General features: G+C 33.7%; 2 protein-coding genes across 8 annotated transcripts in view; one reads left to right on the forward strand and one right to left on the reverse strand.

Annotated features, from left to right (window-relative positions):
- pik3r3b (phosphoinositide-3-kinase, regulatory subunit 3b (gamma)) overlaps positions 1-13,008 on the forward strand; it is a 481,128-nt gene that overhangs the window by 290,031 nt on the left and 178,089 nt on the right. For all 7 annotated transcript variants that reach the window (NM_001442184.1, NM_001442179.1, NM_001442180.1 and 4 more), the window contains 2 exon segments: positions 3,457-3,552; positions 7,266-7,343. In NM_001442184.1, the coding sequence (NP_001429113.1) occupies positions 3,457-3,552; positions 7,266-7,343 (174 nt within the window).
- LOC147843556 (uncharacterized) overlaps positions 1-13,008 on the reverse strand; it is a 536,892-nt gene that overhangs the window by 128,487 nt on the left and 395,397 nt on the right. The gene's annotated exons all lie outside the window — the stretch shown is intronic.

Below are 13,008 nucleotides of genomic sequence, written 5' to 3' on the forward strand. Positions count from 1 at the left end.
GGTTCCTTTACATAAGAGTGAACAATTCTGTGCAGGATATGGTGCAAAAGAGGTATTAAAGGTTTAATATTGTGCAAGAGTTTTTAAGGTTGTAGCAAGCAGTGCAACAGGATTGTAGTACATTTATAGTAAACATCGATTTCATTATTGAGTTCTTGTAAGGTGTCGGGTGCATAAGAGAGATGAGTGTTTACACTCTTCAATCAAATGATTGCATAGAGCTGTCTTTTGTTAGGAGAATTACACAAGTTTAAAGCATTTGTTTGCAGAAGATGCAAGTTATTATTTCTTACTTTCAGATAATACTATTTTTGTTTTATTTAAAATTGATTTTTATTTTAACCAGTTTTGGGTTTTCTTCTATTTTTAACATGACTATTTAAAATGGAATCTTTTTGCAAGAGATGCTGTGTAATTTTCAAATTTTGTTTGTGAAACAGTTTGTTTCTTTTCTTCTTTTTTAATATAAAAATTAATTTTAATTTAAATAATGTGTGCTTTGATTTCAGTCCCTTGAAATATTTAACAATTAACCATAAATAGTTTAAAATATTTTTAGTATGTTTATAGTTCAAACCTTGACGTATGAAGGTAAAAATTATTTGTTTAATAATTAAATTCAATGTAAAGTCTTTGGTTAATTGAGTTTATTAGTATTTTTTGTACTCATAGACAATACATACTAAATACACACTGTGATTTGATCTAGTTTAGAGCACAACTTTTGATTAATTAATCCAGTATTTAACAAGTTTTGTGATGCTCAACATTATACTGCTAATTATCTATTATCTGGATTCTGCATTTGCTTGTGTTTTGTACATCATGGAAATCATTGGACCCTATACAGTATATTATGAATACTTGGGTACAAGATGAATTCATGTTTATGTAATTTCCATATATTTATGAGGGTCATGTATTATACTGCGATGTGACCTTTAGACTTTATCTGCATATTGGAAACGGACACTCCATCATGTTAGAGTTAGCAAAGTTATTCACAGCATTTTTTTCATCCTCTTAATTTTATAAACAGGTTAGGCCTAGCTGAAAGTTTTATTTGATTAATGCAGTTTCTAATATATATAAACATAGAGTACTGAAGCATTCTTACATTTACATAAAAATCAACCCCCTAAAGGATTTTATCCATTGGAGTCTGATACATATGAGTATATATGGGCACACTTTCCAACTGTAACCTCAGTAAAATGTCACTGTTGAGTTGAAGGACAATGGAGATTGACAGAGACAGTGGTGCATTATGATACATTATGCATTGTATTTTATTCTGCTAGAGGACAAACCTGGAGGACATGCTATATACTGAATTTAAAACAAATAAACAAAACAAATGTGGGCAAAATGTTTATTTCGTGCGGTTTTTAAAGGAATATCTGTCATTCATATCAGTTTTTCCAAACATATGGGTTTCCTTTTTTGTGAGCTAAAAATAAAATGCACTAGGCAATGTGAACAAATCATTATTTACAGCATTTATAAATAAATGCCACAAATACACTGTCAATCATTGGTGTTTGTTTGTAATAAAGGAATATTAATTTAGACATTAAAATGCTTAAGTATATGAATTCATTAGATATTTATAATCAGTATTAATAAATGATATCAGTGTTAGCTCATAACACAATTTTTAAACATTTGAGAAAATAATAAATAGTTTTGATTGATGCAGTGAGAATCTTTTAAGTGTCATTAAGTAACTACATTAATTAATAGGTTGTCATGGATTTAAATTTTTATCCTTGTCCCAAAGTTGTATTATATTGTTTTGTTTTGTTTTTTTTTTTTCTCTAAAAATGGTGGCTTAAAAAGGCCAACATACTATTATACTACATTATTTTTTACACTTCCATTTCCTTCTGAGACTCATTTCTATATCCATCTTCTCCTAGACCGTTCATACTACAACCACCAAACTAACTCTAAACCTCCAAACTGCTCTGACTTGGGTTGCTATATCTTTTCCAACGAATCCGACTTACGGTTTTCCGAAAACTGACCTGGAAAATTTGGAAAAGTCCCATGACTTAACATTGGACAAAAATTGTTTTGACCTCATAACCTGCCTTAAGTTATGACAACTTGTTATACAGTTATGTCAGAATTATGGTTACACAAATTTAACTCAGACTATCAATGCCAATCACTGATGACCTTTCAACTTACTAGCCACACCCTAGCAACCATTTACGGCACCTTAGCAACTGTCCCATAGACTTCCGATGTAAAAAAAAAAAACTGCCATTGACTTTTTATTGGACATACTAACAACATACTAATTCATACTAAAAACATACCAACAAACATGCTAACATACTAATCATACTAGAAAAATAGTAACAATATACCAATTTATGCTAAAAACTTACTAACAAACATACTAATCGTACTAGCAACATGCTAATTCATACTAGAACCATGGTTAATTTATGTTAGCAACTGTCTAGCAAATACTCAGAACACCTTGGCAACCTCCTGGCAACACCTTAGCAACTGCCTAGCAACAACTTAGCAACCACTTAGCAACACTTTAGCAACCAGCTAGCAACACCTTAGCAATCACCTAGCAACACCTTAGCAACCTCTCAGAACACCTTGGCAACCATCGAGTAACCCCTTAGCAACCACATAGAACAACCAGGCAACCATCTAGCAGAGCCTTAGCAACCACTTAGCAAATGATCTAGAACACCTTAGCAACCACCTAGCAACCTCTTACCTACCACCATACAATAACCACCTAGAACACTCTAGCAACCACTTAGCAACACCTTAGCAACCACCTATAACACCCTATCAACCAATCAGAATACCTTAGCAACCGCCTAACAACACCTTAACAACCACCTAGCAAGACCTTAGCAACACTTTAGCAACCACCAAGCAACACCTTAGCAACCACCCAGCAACCTTCTAGCAACACCTTAGCAACCACATAGAACAACTAGGCAACCACATAGCAGCGCCTTAGCAACCACCTAGCAATGAGTAGGACACCTTAGCAACCACCTAGTAAAGCCTTAGCAAGCACCTAGCAACCATTCAGAACACCTTAGCAACAACCTAGCAACACCTTAGTAACCACCTAAACTCTCTAACAACCACTAATTATTTGGTTGTTTGCTTTTTTTTCATTTTAGACATTGCATTTTCAGATTCAGCTAAATAAAGGGAGGAATAAATATTCTTTTCTCGGTTAACAAGCGTGGTTTTAGTTTTATGTTTCAAATACTATCTGAAACAATAACTCTATTGTTGTGAGACTGAGACTGGACTTTTATGTGGCATATCTACCATGCTGCGTGTGAATATGACAACCTGACTGTTCCCCAAGGAGTGATGAGATGTGGGTTTACAGTCAGTCACCTAATCAGGGAATTTGGTCTCACTGGTGGGATTTCTCATCATGGTCTCTCTGTTCTCTGACAGGCCCCTGTGGAAAGGCAGATGTTGTGGAGCAGTGTGCTCTGCCTGACCCGTCCCCAGTTGTGGTGCTTCGGCTGACGGAGGCTCTGGAGAGACTAGGTGAGTTTGCTCCTCTACCTCACCCAATTGAACTACTCAAAGAGAGTCAAACACTAGTTGTGCACTTAAGTGGGTCTCTAATGATGCAATTGACAGCTTCTCGTAACTGTAGAGATGGGATTTGTTTAAATTTTGCTTTAAAGACAAACTAAATATACAGTTGAAGTCAGACTTATTAGCCCCCCACCCCCCACCCCTCTCCCCCCCTTTTTTCCCCTCATTTTTTAGATAGTTCCCAAATTTTGTTTAACAGAGCAAAGAAATTTTTACAGCATGTCTGATAATATTTTTTTTCTTCTGGATAAAGTCTTATTTGTTTTATTTTGGCTAGAATAAAAACAGTTTTAATTTTTTTTAATTCATTTTAAGTGCAATATCATTAGCCCCTTTAAACAATTTTTTCCCTGATAGTCTACAGAAAAAACTATTGACTACTGTTATACAATAACTTGCCTAAATACCCTAACCTGCCTAGTTAACCTAATTAACCTAGTTAAGCCCTTAAATGTCACTTTAAGCTGTATAGAAGTGTCTTGAAAAATATCTAGTCAAATATTATTTACTGTCATCTTGACAAATATAAAAGAATTCAGTTAAAAATAATATAAGAAAAATAAAAAAGTAATAAAAATAATTTATTAAAATTATTATGTTTAGAAATGTGTTGAAAAAAAATCTGCTTCCTATTAAACAGAAAAAAGAGGAAAAAAATAAATAGGGGGGCTAATAAATCAGGGGGGCTAATAATTTTGGCTTCAACTGTATGTAGTTTACTATATATATAGAATTTCCAAGTATAGTAGTGCATGTTATTTACAAGTATAAAAGCAACTCTTAAAGGCATTGTTTACCCTAAAATGAAAATTCATTGAATCATTTATTCATCCATACACTTAATTATTGATTCCCATTATATTTGGCTTAGCTACAGTACTATGAAAGTCAATGGTTACAGGTTTTCAACTTTATTCAAAATATCCTCTTTTGTGTTCAGCAGAATAAAAAACTAATAAAGATTTAGCACTACTTGAGGGTGAATAGATAGTGGGTGAATTTACATTTTTGGGTAAACTATCTCTTTAATCACTTACAATAGTAGCTGAACAATATGTCTCTTATATCAGCAAATGTAGCATGTACTGCTGTTTTTATATACAGTAAAGCTACATTGCATGAATATGTATGCGATATTGTGTTTATACAACGGTTAGATGGCACAAGTGTGTAAATACCAACTAAAATGTAATGCTTGGATTTAAATCTCAAGTTGATATTCTGACAGCTGAGCAAAAGTCTGTGCGTATAATAAAAAAACAAAAACAAAAAAAACTAGTAGCTACGTAGTTTTGAGTTTCTTTAATGCATTATGTATAGCAGGGGTTCTCAATATATATATATATATATATATATATATATATATATATATATATATATATATATATATATATATATATATATATATATATATATATACATATATATATATATATGTGTGTGTGTGTATATACTTCTATTATAAATAAATACATTTAATTATACATTTTATATAAATTTTATTATATATAATACTAAAACTATATATATATATATATATAATTTTATATTTATATATATTTTTTAAACAAACACAGATTCAAAGAGTACCACAGGTCAACAGGGAGTTTGCAAAGGACTTCGGCTTTAAACTAGACTGATTGAATATCTACTATTAAGTTTTTAATCTGATGGCGATTGAGTTTGCAGCTAAATATTATTGAGAGAACGCTGACAGGAACAGTGAACAACTCCACCAGCGTTTCTGTAGCTCATATGGAAGGTTATTTTACATTCTATGGCAGAAACACCATTGAGCTTCGCTAGATCCTCCTGCATGGGCGTGCGTCCGTTATAATAAAACACTCACAAGATATTAATTTGGAAAACTATGTGGCTATTAAATTGATACTTTCACTTGACGCACTTTGTGAATGAACAGACATGTACTAGTTGCAGACGCAGGGGCGAACTGAGACTAAAAATCAGCCCTTGCACTGTAGCCACACCAGCCCACGTTACCACACCGACACAGCCCCACCCACGGACACACACATTCACTACTTATATTGGTGTACAGATGGTAAAATTATATAATCAGTAACATATTTAAGAGATTATTATTAGAACCACCAACTTAACCAGCATATGTTTTACACAGCGGATGCCCAAACCTGCAACCCATTACTGGGTTATCCAATTCTCAATCGACCTACCCAATTCACCTATAGCATGTGTTTGGACTTGTGAAGGAAACCAGAAGGAAACCCACGCGAACAGGCAAACTCCACACAGAAACACCAACTGACCCAGCTGAGGGAACCAGCTGAGGGAACCTTATTGCTGTGAGGCGACAGTGCTACCCACTGCGCCACTGCAGTGTCCCCTTTCGAGACTAGTGCAGTTAATTTGATGTATTTGACATTGTCTGACTTGACTGCCTTTCCCTTTTTATGGTCCATCTCTATCAATTTGTTGCACTTACTGTGTGTTTGAGATCCTTGCCAGATTTTGATTACGTCTGCATAACCTCTGATTGGGTCGGCCCATCTCGAAACCAGCCGGTCGTTGATGATTGGGCGAATGCTTAACATTGATTAATATTCTTACTATTATCATCATCATCATCATCATAATATTCACATCTTGCAAGAGATAAAAGCTGCTTACATGTAAAAAACAATACATATGAAAATTTTTTTTTTTTAAAATAGCTGACCGGCCCACATTTAAAAAATGGTCCGGCCCTTCTGGCATTTGCTAGAATTGCCAGATGGCCAGTCCGCCCCTGTGCAGATGCAATCATGAGGCTGTTTTTGCGCTGAGTTTTAAGTAATTAATGAGAGAACAGGAAAAAGTGCATTACTTCGATAATTTTAATATCGTAACATATTATTAATGAAATCCAAAAATTGTAGTATAATATCGAGACTTAATTTTAATTCTCACAGCCCACCGGTTGCGAAGCCCTTATGTAGAGTTGCAATGTATTAGTAATGACAAATCAGAGAATTTTGCGCAATTTACCTTCATCTCTGTGTTTATTCTTTAAGTCTTATCCTCAAACCAGTCTCACCTTAATGAAGCCTTAGTTTGAATTTCTGCTAAGGAAAACAATGGATAGTTTCAACTTATAAGAGTATTTTTTTTTACGAAAATGCTAGTTTTGATCCTTTTTGATAAAAAAAAAGTGTCTGTGGTGAAGCTGCTCTCTTTGGTATCATGGATGACTTCCAAATAAGATGATATTCTTATGTATTAACAACTTGTATGGGGTCTAAACAACTATATTCTTACTTTAAAGTCTTTTAAAAATACATTATGTGACACAAAAACAACATTGTTTACCAAACTATAGTGATTTAGTCTTTTGCCATGACACAACGTGAAGACTTCAGAAAGCCAGAGTGAGTTAATCAGTTGCCATAGTGATACTGGTAGAATATTACGTGGCGAGAAAAACCTCTCAGCCAATTAGATTAGAGAACAATAATAAACTCTTGTATGAATCATATTGTATTTTTACAACACAGTCTAATGCTCTTACCATTTACTGCCAGAGTTGTTATTAAAGGTGGATGACATGTACCTAGTTTCTCCATCTGTAAAATTTACTGCAATGTTTCATGATAACACATCAAATTATAAACCTGACATTTGACCTCTGTTCTGTGCTCAAGACTGGGAAAATGAGCCACTGTACCGATCTGGCCAGGCCTCCACTGGACCTCCAGAATTACTTCAGGCTTTGGAAACAGGTCAGTAAAGATGTGCTTTTTTGTTCTTTCATAAGTTGATTATTCTGTAAGTTATTAATGCAAATTTCTGAATATTTACTAAATGTTATATTCCACCTATAATATTCATCTAGTTATTGACAACATTTGTATTTCATAACTGGGCCTGAATTGATTGGTTAACAAAAGGTTGTGTGAGTCTTAAGGTGTGTTTATAAGTGTGGCCTCTTGCAAAACCAGAATCTTGTTCAGCAGTTTCACAACACTCAGGATAATTAACTCTGTGAAGCGCATGATGAGACACATGTACCATACACCTGATGACATGAAATATGTAGAGAGCTGGCGCAAATTTACCCTTCAGTCGAAGATGAAGAGATATCGCTATGGGACATATGAACGTAAACCTATTGACAAACAAAGTAAAGCTGCTGATAAAGATCAAAGAGTATAGAAGGCTGTATTAATGAAAGTAGATCTGATGAATTCACAAACAGCTAAAACAGGGAAATATGTGCAAGCTTAGTCATTTAAACACTTTATGTGTTAAAGCTTTTATTTATATTTTGTCACCTTGAAATTATAAGGTTCTAACTGCCATTGTTGTCAAAATTGAGTTATTGACATATTTTTATTAAATGACAACTTATTTACATTATGGGACTTTTTTTTATAAGTTGTCTACATTTTAAGACTTTTTATTAAAAAAACAAAAAAAAATGTTAAACACATACTGATTGCTACAGTATATGGAATGCAAAAACTTTGAAGCTCATTATCTCAAAATCATTCAGAATGCAGATAGAACCTTATAATTCCAAGGTGACGATTTGTAATAATTAAAACAAAGTTTCATTATATACACTAAGAAAGGAAGTTTAAATGAAACTACCTAAAAATGAAACTACCTATTTAAAACAAGCTGATACTGAATATAATTATTTCATCAAAATTGTTGCTAACTATTTATATGGGCTGAATTTAAACAAAAACATTTAATTTAGTAATGTTTAACTTAAATTTTGTTTGTTTAAATTCAGCCCAAAAATTGTTTACAACCACTTAACTTCCAAGGAATCATCTTTGAATAAAAATCATTCTTGAGGGTTTTTTTTGGGACAACTTAATTGTTTTATATTCAATCCCCCTAAACATGTAAAAACTATCAAGTTGACTTAATTTATTCTTGTTGTTCCAACATAAGTTGATATTGTGGATCCCAGCATGTACTCAATTCTTGGCATAATTCTATAAATTCATTCATTCATTCATTTTCTTTTCGCCTTAGTCCCATTATTAATATGGGGTCACAGCGGAATGAACCGCCAACTTATCCATCACATTTTTACGCAGTGGATGCCCTTCTAACCACAACCCATCTCTGGGAAACATCCATACACACTCATTCACACACACACTCATACTCATACATATTTAGCCAACTCAATTCAACTGTACCGAATGTCTTTTCGACTGTGGGGGAAACCGGAGCACCTGGAGGAAACCCACGCGAACTCAGGGAGAACATGCAAACTCCACACAGAAATTGCAACTGAGCCGAGGCTCGACCCAGCGACCTTCATGCTGTGAGGCGACAGCAATACCTACTGCGCCACTGCATCGCCATAATTCTATAAATACTATAAATAATTCTATTTATATATATTTTATATATATATATATTAATTCTATTTTATATATTTTTATTCTTATCGCTTTACTCATTTATTTTTGTATTGATTGATCCATTTATAAATGTCCATCACTTTCAGTGCTGCCAAGTCCACATTTTTCCCACAGAATTTTTTTTGCAGGCTTAAATCCCACCTGGCACCACAAATCTAATAACAACCATAATAATCCACCCCATCTCTAACATCTCCCACCTCGTCTGCCCACACTGGTGATTCATCTTCATGTTGGACACTTTTATATTATAATGTGTTGGACATGTTCAATGAATAGTGGTGTCACATCAAAAGACAACAAAACTTTTATATTTTATAGTAGTTCCAATAAATTTAAATATGTGAAAAATTCTGAGACAAAAACTTACAGGTTTATGTCAACATCTACAACAAATTGTGTCTTCCTTTAACAATTATTATTTGTGTGTGTGTGTGTGTGTGTGTGTGTGTGTGTGTGTGTGTGTGTGTGTGTGTGTGTGTGTGTGTGTGTGTGTGTGTGTGTGTGTGTGTGTGTGTGTGTGTGTGTGTGGAATTGCCTATGTGGATGAAACAAAGACCCTTTTCACATTTCCCGGTTTCTCAGTAGCAGAAGTTGTCATAGTTGAAAAAACTTAGAGCGCAGTGAATGGGAGAGAGCAACACATTTTTTTTTTTTTTACAATCTTATTTGCTCAAATAATAAAAGAAAAACTCCACGATGATGTTTTAGAGACATATCGAAAAGGAAAATAATTGTGTGACACTGATGACGGCAGCCAGAGAAGAGAATAAAGTCAAATTTAATGTCCTGTCCCATAGACACAGAGGTGGTAATTCTCTTTTTTTTTTTTTTTTTTTTTGTAATTTGAAGCAAATATGATATAAAACATACATACATAAATACATATAAATATTCATTCATTCATTCTCCTTCAGCTTAGCCCCTTTTTCCATCAGGGGTCACCTCAGCGGAATGAACCACCAACTTATCCAGCATCTTCTTTACACAACTGATAGCCTTCCAGCTGAAACCCATCTCTGGAAAACACCCATTCACACTCAGATACACCTGTACAGCATATCTTTGGACTATGGGGCAAACCGGATCACCCGGAGGAAACCTACGCGAACATGAGGAGAACATGCAAACACCACACAGAAATGTCAACTAACCTAGCCAGGGCTCAAACCACCAACCTTCTTGCTGTGAGGCGACTGTGCTACTCACTTTGCCATCATGTCGCCCTATAAATGTTCATACAATTTTAAAAACTTTCAAGGATTTAGGGTGCAGATGACCGTTAAAAGCATTTTAACAGGCTTGTGAAAAGGGTCCATAGCCATTGTAAGATTAGGCCTGATGTATTTATTAATGATATAATGATTTATATATATATATATATATATATATATATATATATATATATATATATATATATATATATATATATATATATATATATATATATATGAAGAGCTGTAATATATTGAACTTTGCTTGAAACACCATAGGACTGTTTGTTCATTGGAAATTTGGCTCAAATTTTTTTTTTTAAATGTAGTAAACTGGAGCTTTTACAAGATGTCCATAGGAGACAAAGAAATGTTGAACCATTTACTACATTTTAAATGATGACGATACCAATTACATTCATTTGCATTCACATGCAGCGTTGTGTTATCGATTAAAACACAAGAACAAGGGAAAAATAGCAATTAATACATAGTGTTCTGAGCACAGCAACTCCTTGTGTTCACTAGTGCAGATTCAGGCCATTGCTGTTAAAAAAAAGTTTTGTGAACTTTAGCTGGAGTTCTTAGTAGCACCACAAGGGAGTGCTCTGGCTCCGTACTTTTTTGGGAGAAGCTGCTTCCAAAAAACCTTTGCTCTGCTATTGGATTAGATCAGCCAAATATATGCATAAACACACACACTCACACACACCTCATCACTTTTTTTTCCTCTCTTCTAAAATGATTAGGCAAAGCATGAATTTCCCATAGGAGAAAACTACGTTTATCACTGTGATTCACATTCTGTTGTGGTTTCAGACTGAGACTTTTATTAAGTTTTAAGAAGAGGCTTTGTTAGAGATTACGGTTGCAACATATACATGAATATACTGTACATGGTCTAGCAAAACCATGTACGGTATGCAGTATGCATGGTGTGCCACAGGTAAAGCAGTATTTGTCACAACTCAAGCTTCACAACCTTCTAAATAATTTTTAGGATGACAACGTGACGTGTTCACTAACATGGCTAAGAAACCGTATGTTCATGTCAGTTTCTTTGAAGTACATGTTCAAACTTACGCTCACATGCACAAATCCATAAAAGGGCAAAAGGTTATTCACGAGTTGCTGCACAGATTGTGAAAAATGTCTTCTGACACGTAAGAACTCTCATGAACTATATGTATAGGGTGGGTAAGGTGGATGCTGTCAGGTTGTAACCGTGTGATGTGGATTTGTTCTGACAGCGTGGTAAGGCCAGTTCACAGTGGTGTTGGGAAGGTTAGTCTTTTTTATATCAACCTTGAGAATCACTTTTCGCCTTTTAAACTATTTCTTCAGTATGTTTGAGAATGTCAGTGTGTGTACTTCAAGCTTAGAAATACCGTCGCTTATTAATGTGTCATGCCGGTTTAGATTGCATTTGGTCATTATGCAGCTCTCAGAGCTATATGATTTTGGTTTAGGGCAGGGGTGCCCAAACTCTTTCCTATATATTAAGCTTTAATACAAAGATTCCATCAATTGTTTTCTTGTTTGTTTAAAAATAAGTAGAAAACATTACTTCAAACATATTAGCTAATCTGTTATATATATATATATATATATATATATATATATATATATATATATATATATATATATATATATATATATATATATATATATATATATATATATATATATATATATTATTATTTTTTTTTTTTACATTTTATAATTAACTAATTATAATAAAAACATGAGAATTCAATTTTCTATTTATAACATTATGGAGTTCAATGCTGAATACACTAGTCAAGTTGCACCCACCTTCATTTACAACATTTAATTGAAACATTTAATTATTTTATTTTATTTTTTTGCTTTAAAAATAAAAGCAACAAATGAAAAGTTACATTAAATTAAAAATTACAGTGTGTATAAAAAACTATTAACCCCAACCCTCCACCATATTCTACTTCTCTTCTCAGATAAGATGAAGATGGGCCAAATCAAAGGTTACAATGGGCCAACTTTGGCCTGCGGGCCCTTGTTTGGGCATTGTTTGTGGGCCCTCTGGTTTAAGGACATTTTGTTTTACATGGTCCACTTATAGTACCATCCTCAGTTAATTTAATGCTTGCAAAACACTTATCCATTAAGTTGCAGACCGTGGGCTTTTAAGTCTGAGAACACAAACAAAAATATGTGATTTATTTATTTATTTATTTATTTATTTATTTATTTATTACCCTAATACAATTTGAATTCTAAATAAAAATGACAGTGAATGCTAAAACTGAGAAAAATTAATGCTAAAAAATTATAAAAATAAAAGGTCAGATATTATTTGTATTAGTTTTTAAAATATTGTAAAAATGAAAAAAAAAAAACTAAATTCGTTTATTTTAGCTTAGTTCCTTTATTCATCAGGGGTTGCCACAGCCGAATGAATCGCCAACTTTTCCAGCATGTGATTTAGACTGCATATGTCCTTCTAGCTGCAACTAAGAAACATTCATACACACTCATTCACACACATACACGACGGCCAATTTAGTTTATTCCATTCAACTATACTGCATTTCTTTGGAACCGGAGCACCCAGAGAAAACATGCAAACTCCACACAGAAATGCCATCTGACCTAGCTGGCACTCAAACCAGCAACCTTCTTGCTGTGAGGTTCGAACAGCTGATAATAATGTATGTGTAAGTATTGAGGTGCTTCTGATATCCAATCCTTTTAGTAATAGACAAGCTCGAGAGTGAAGCACGAAAAAATAAAGGAGAAGCCAGAAA

Source organism: Danio rerio, chromosome 6, assembly GCF_052040795.2.
Source record: "Danio rerio strain M-AB ecotype USA chromosome 6, GRCz13ab, whole genome shotgun sequence".
NCBI classification, from domain to species: Eukaryota; Metazoa; Chordata; class Actinopteri; order Cypriniformes; family Danionidae; genus Danio; species Danio rerio.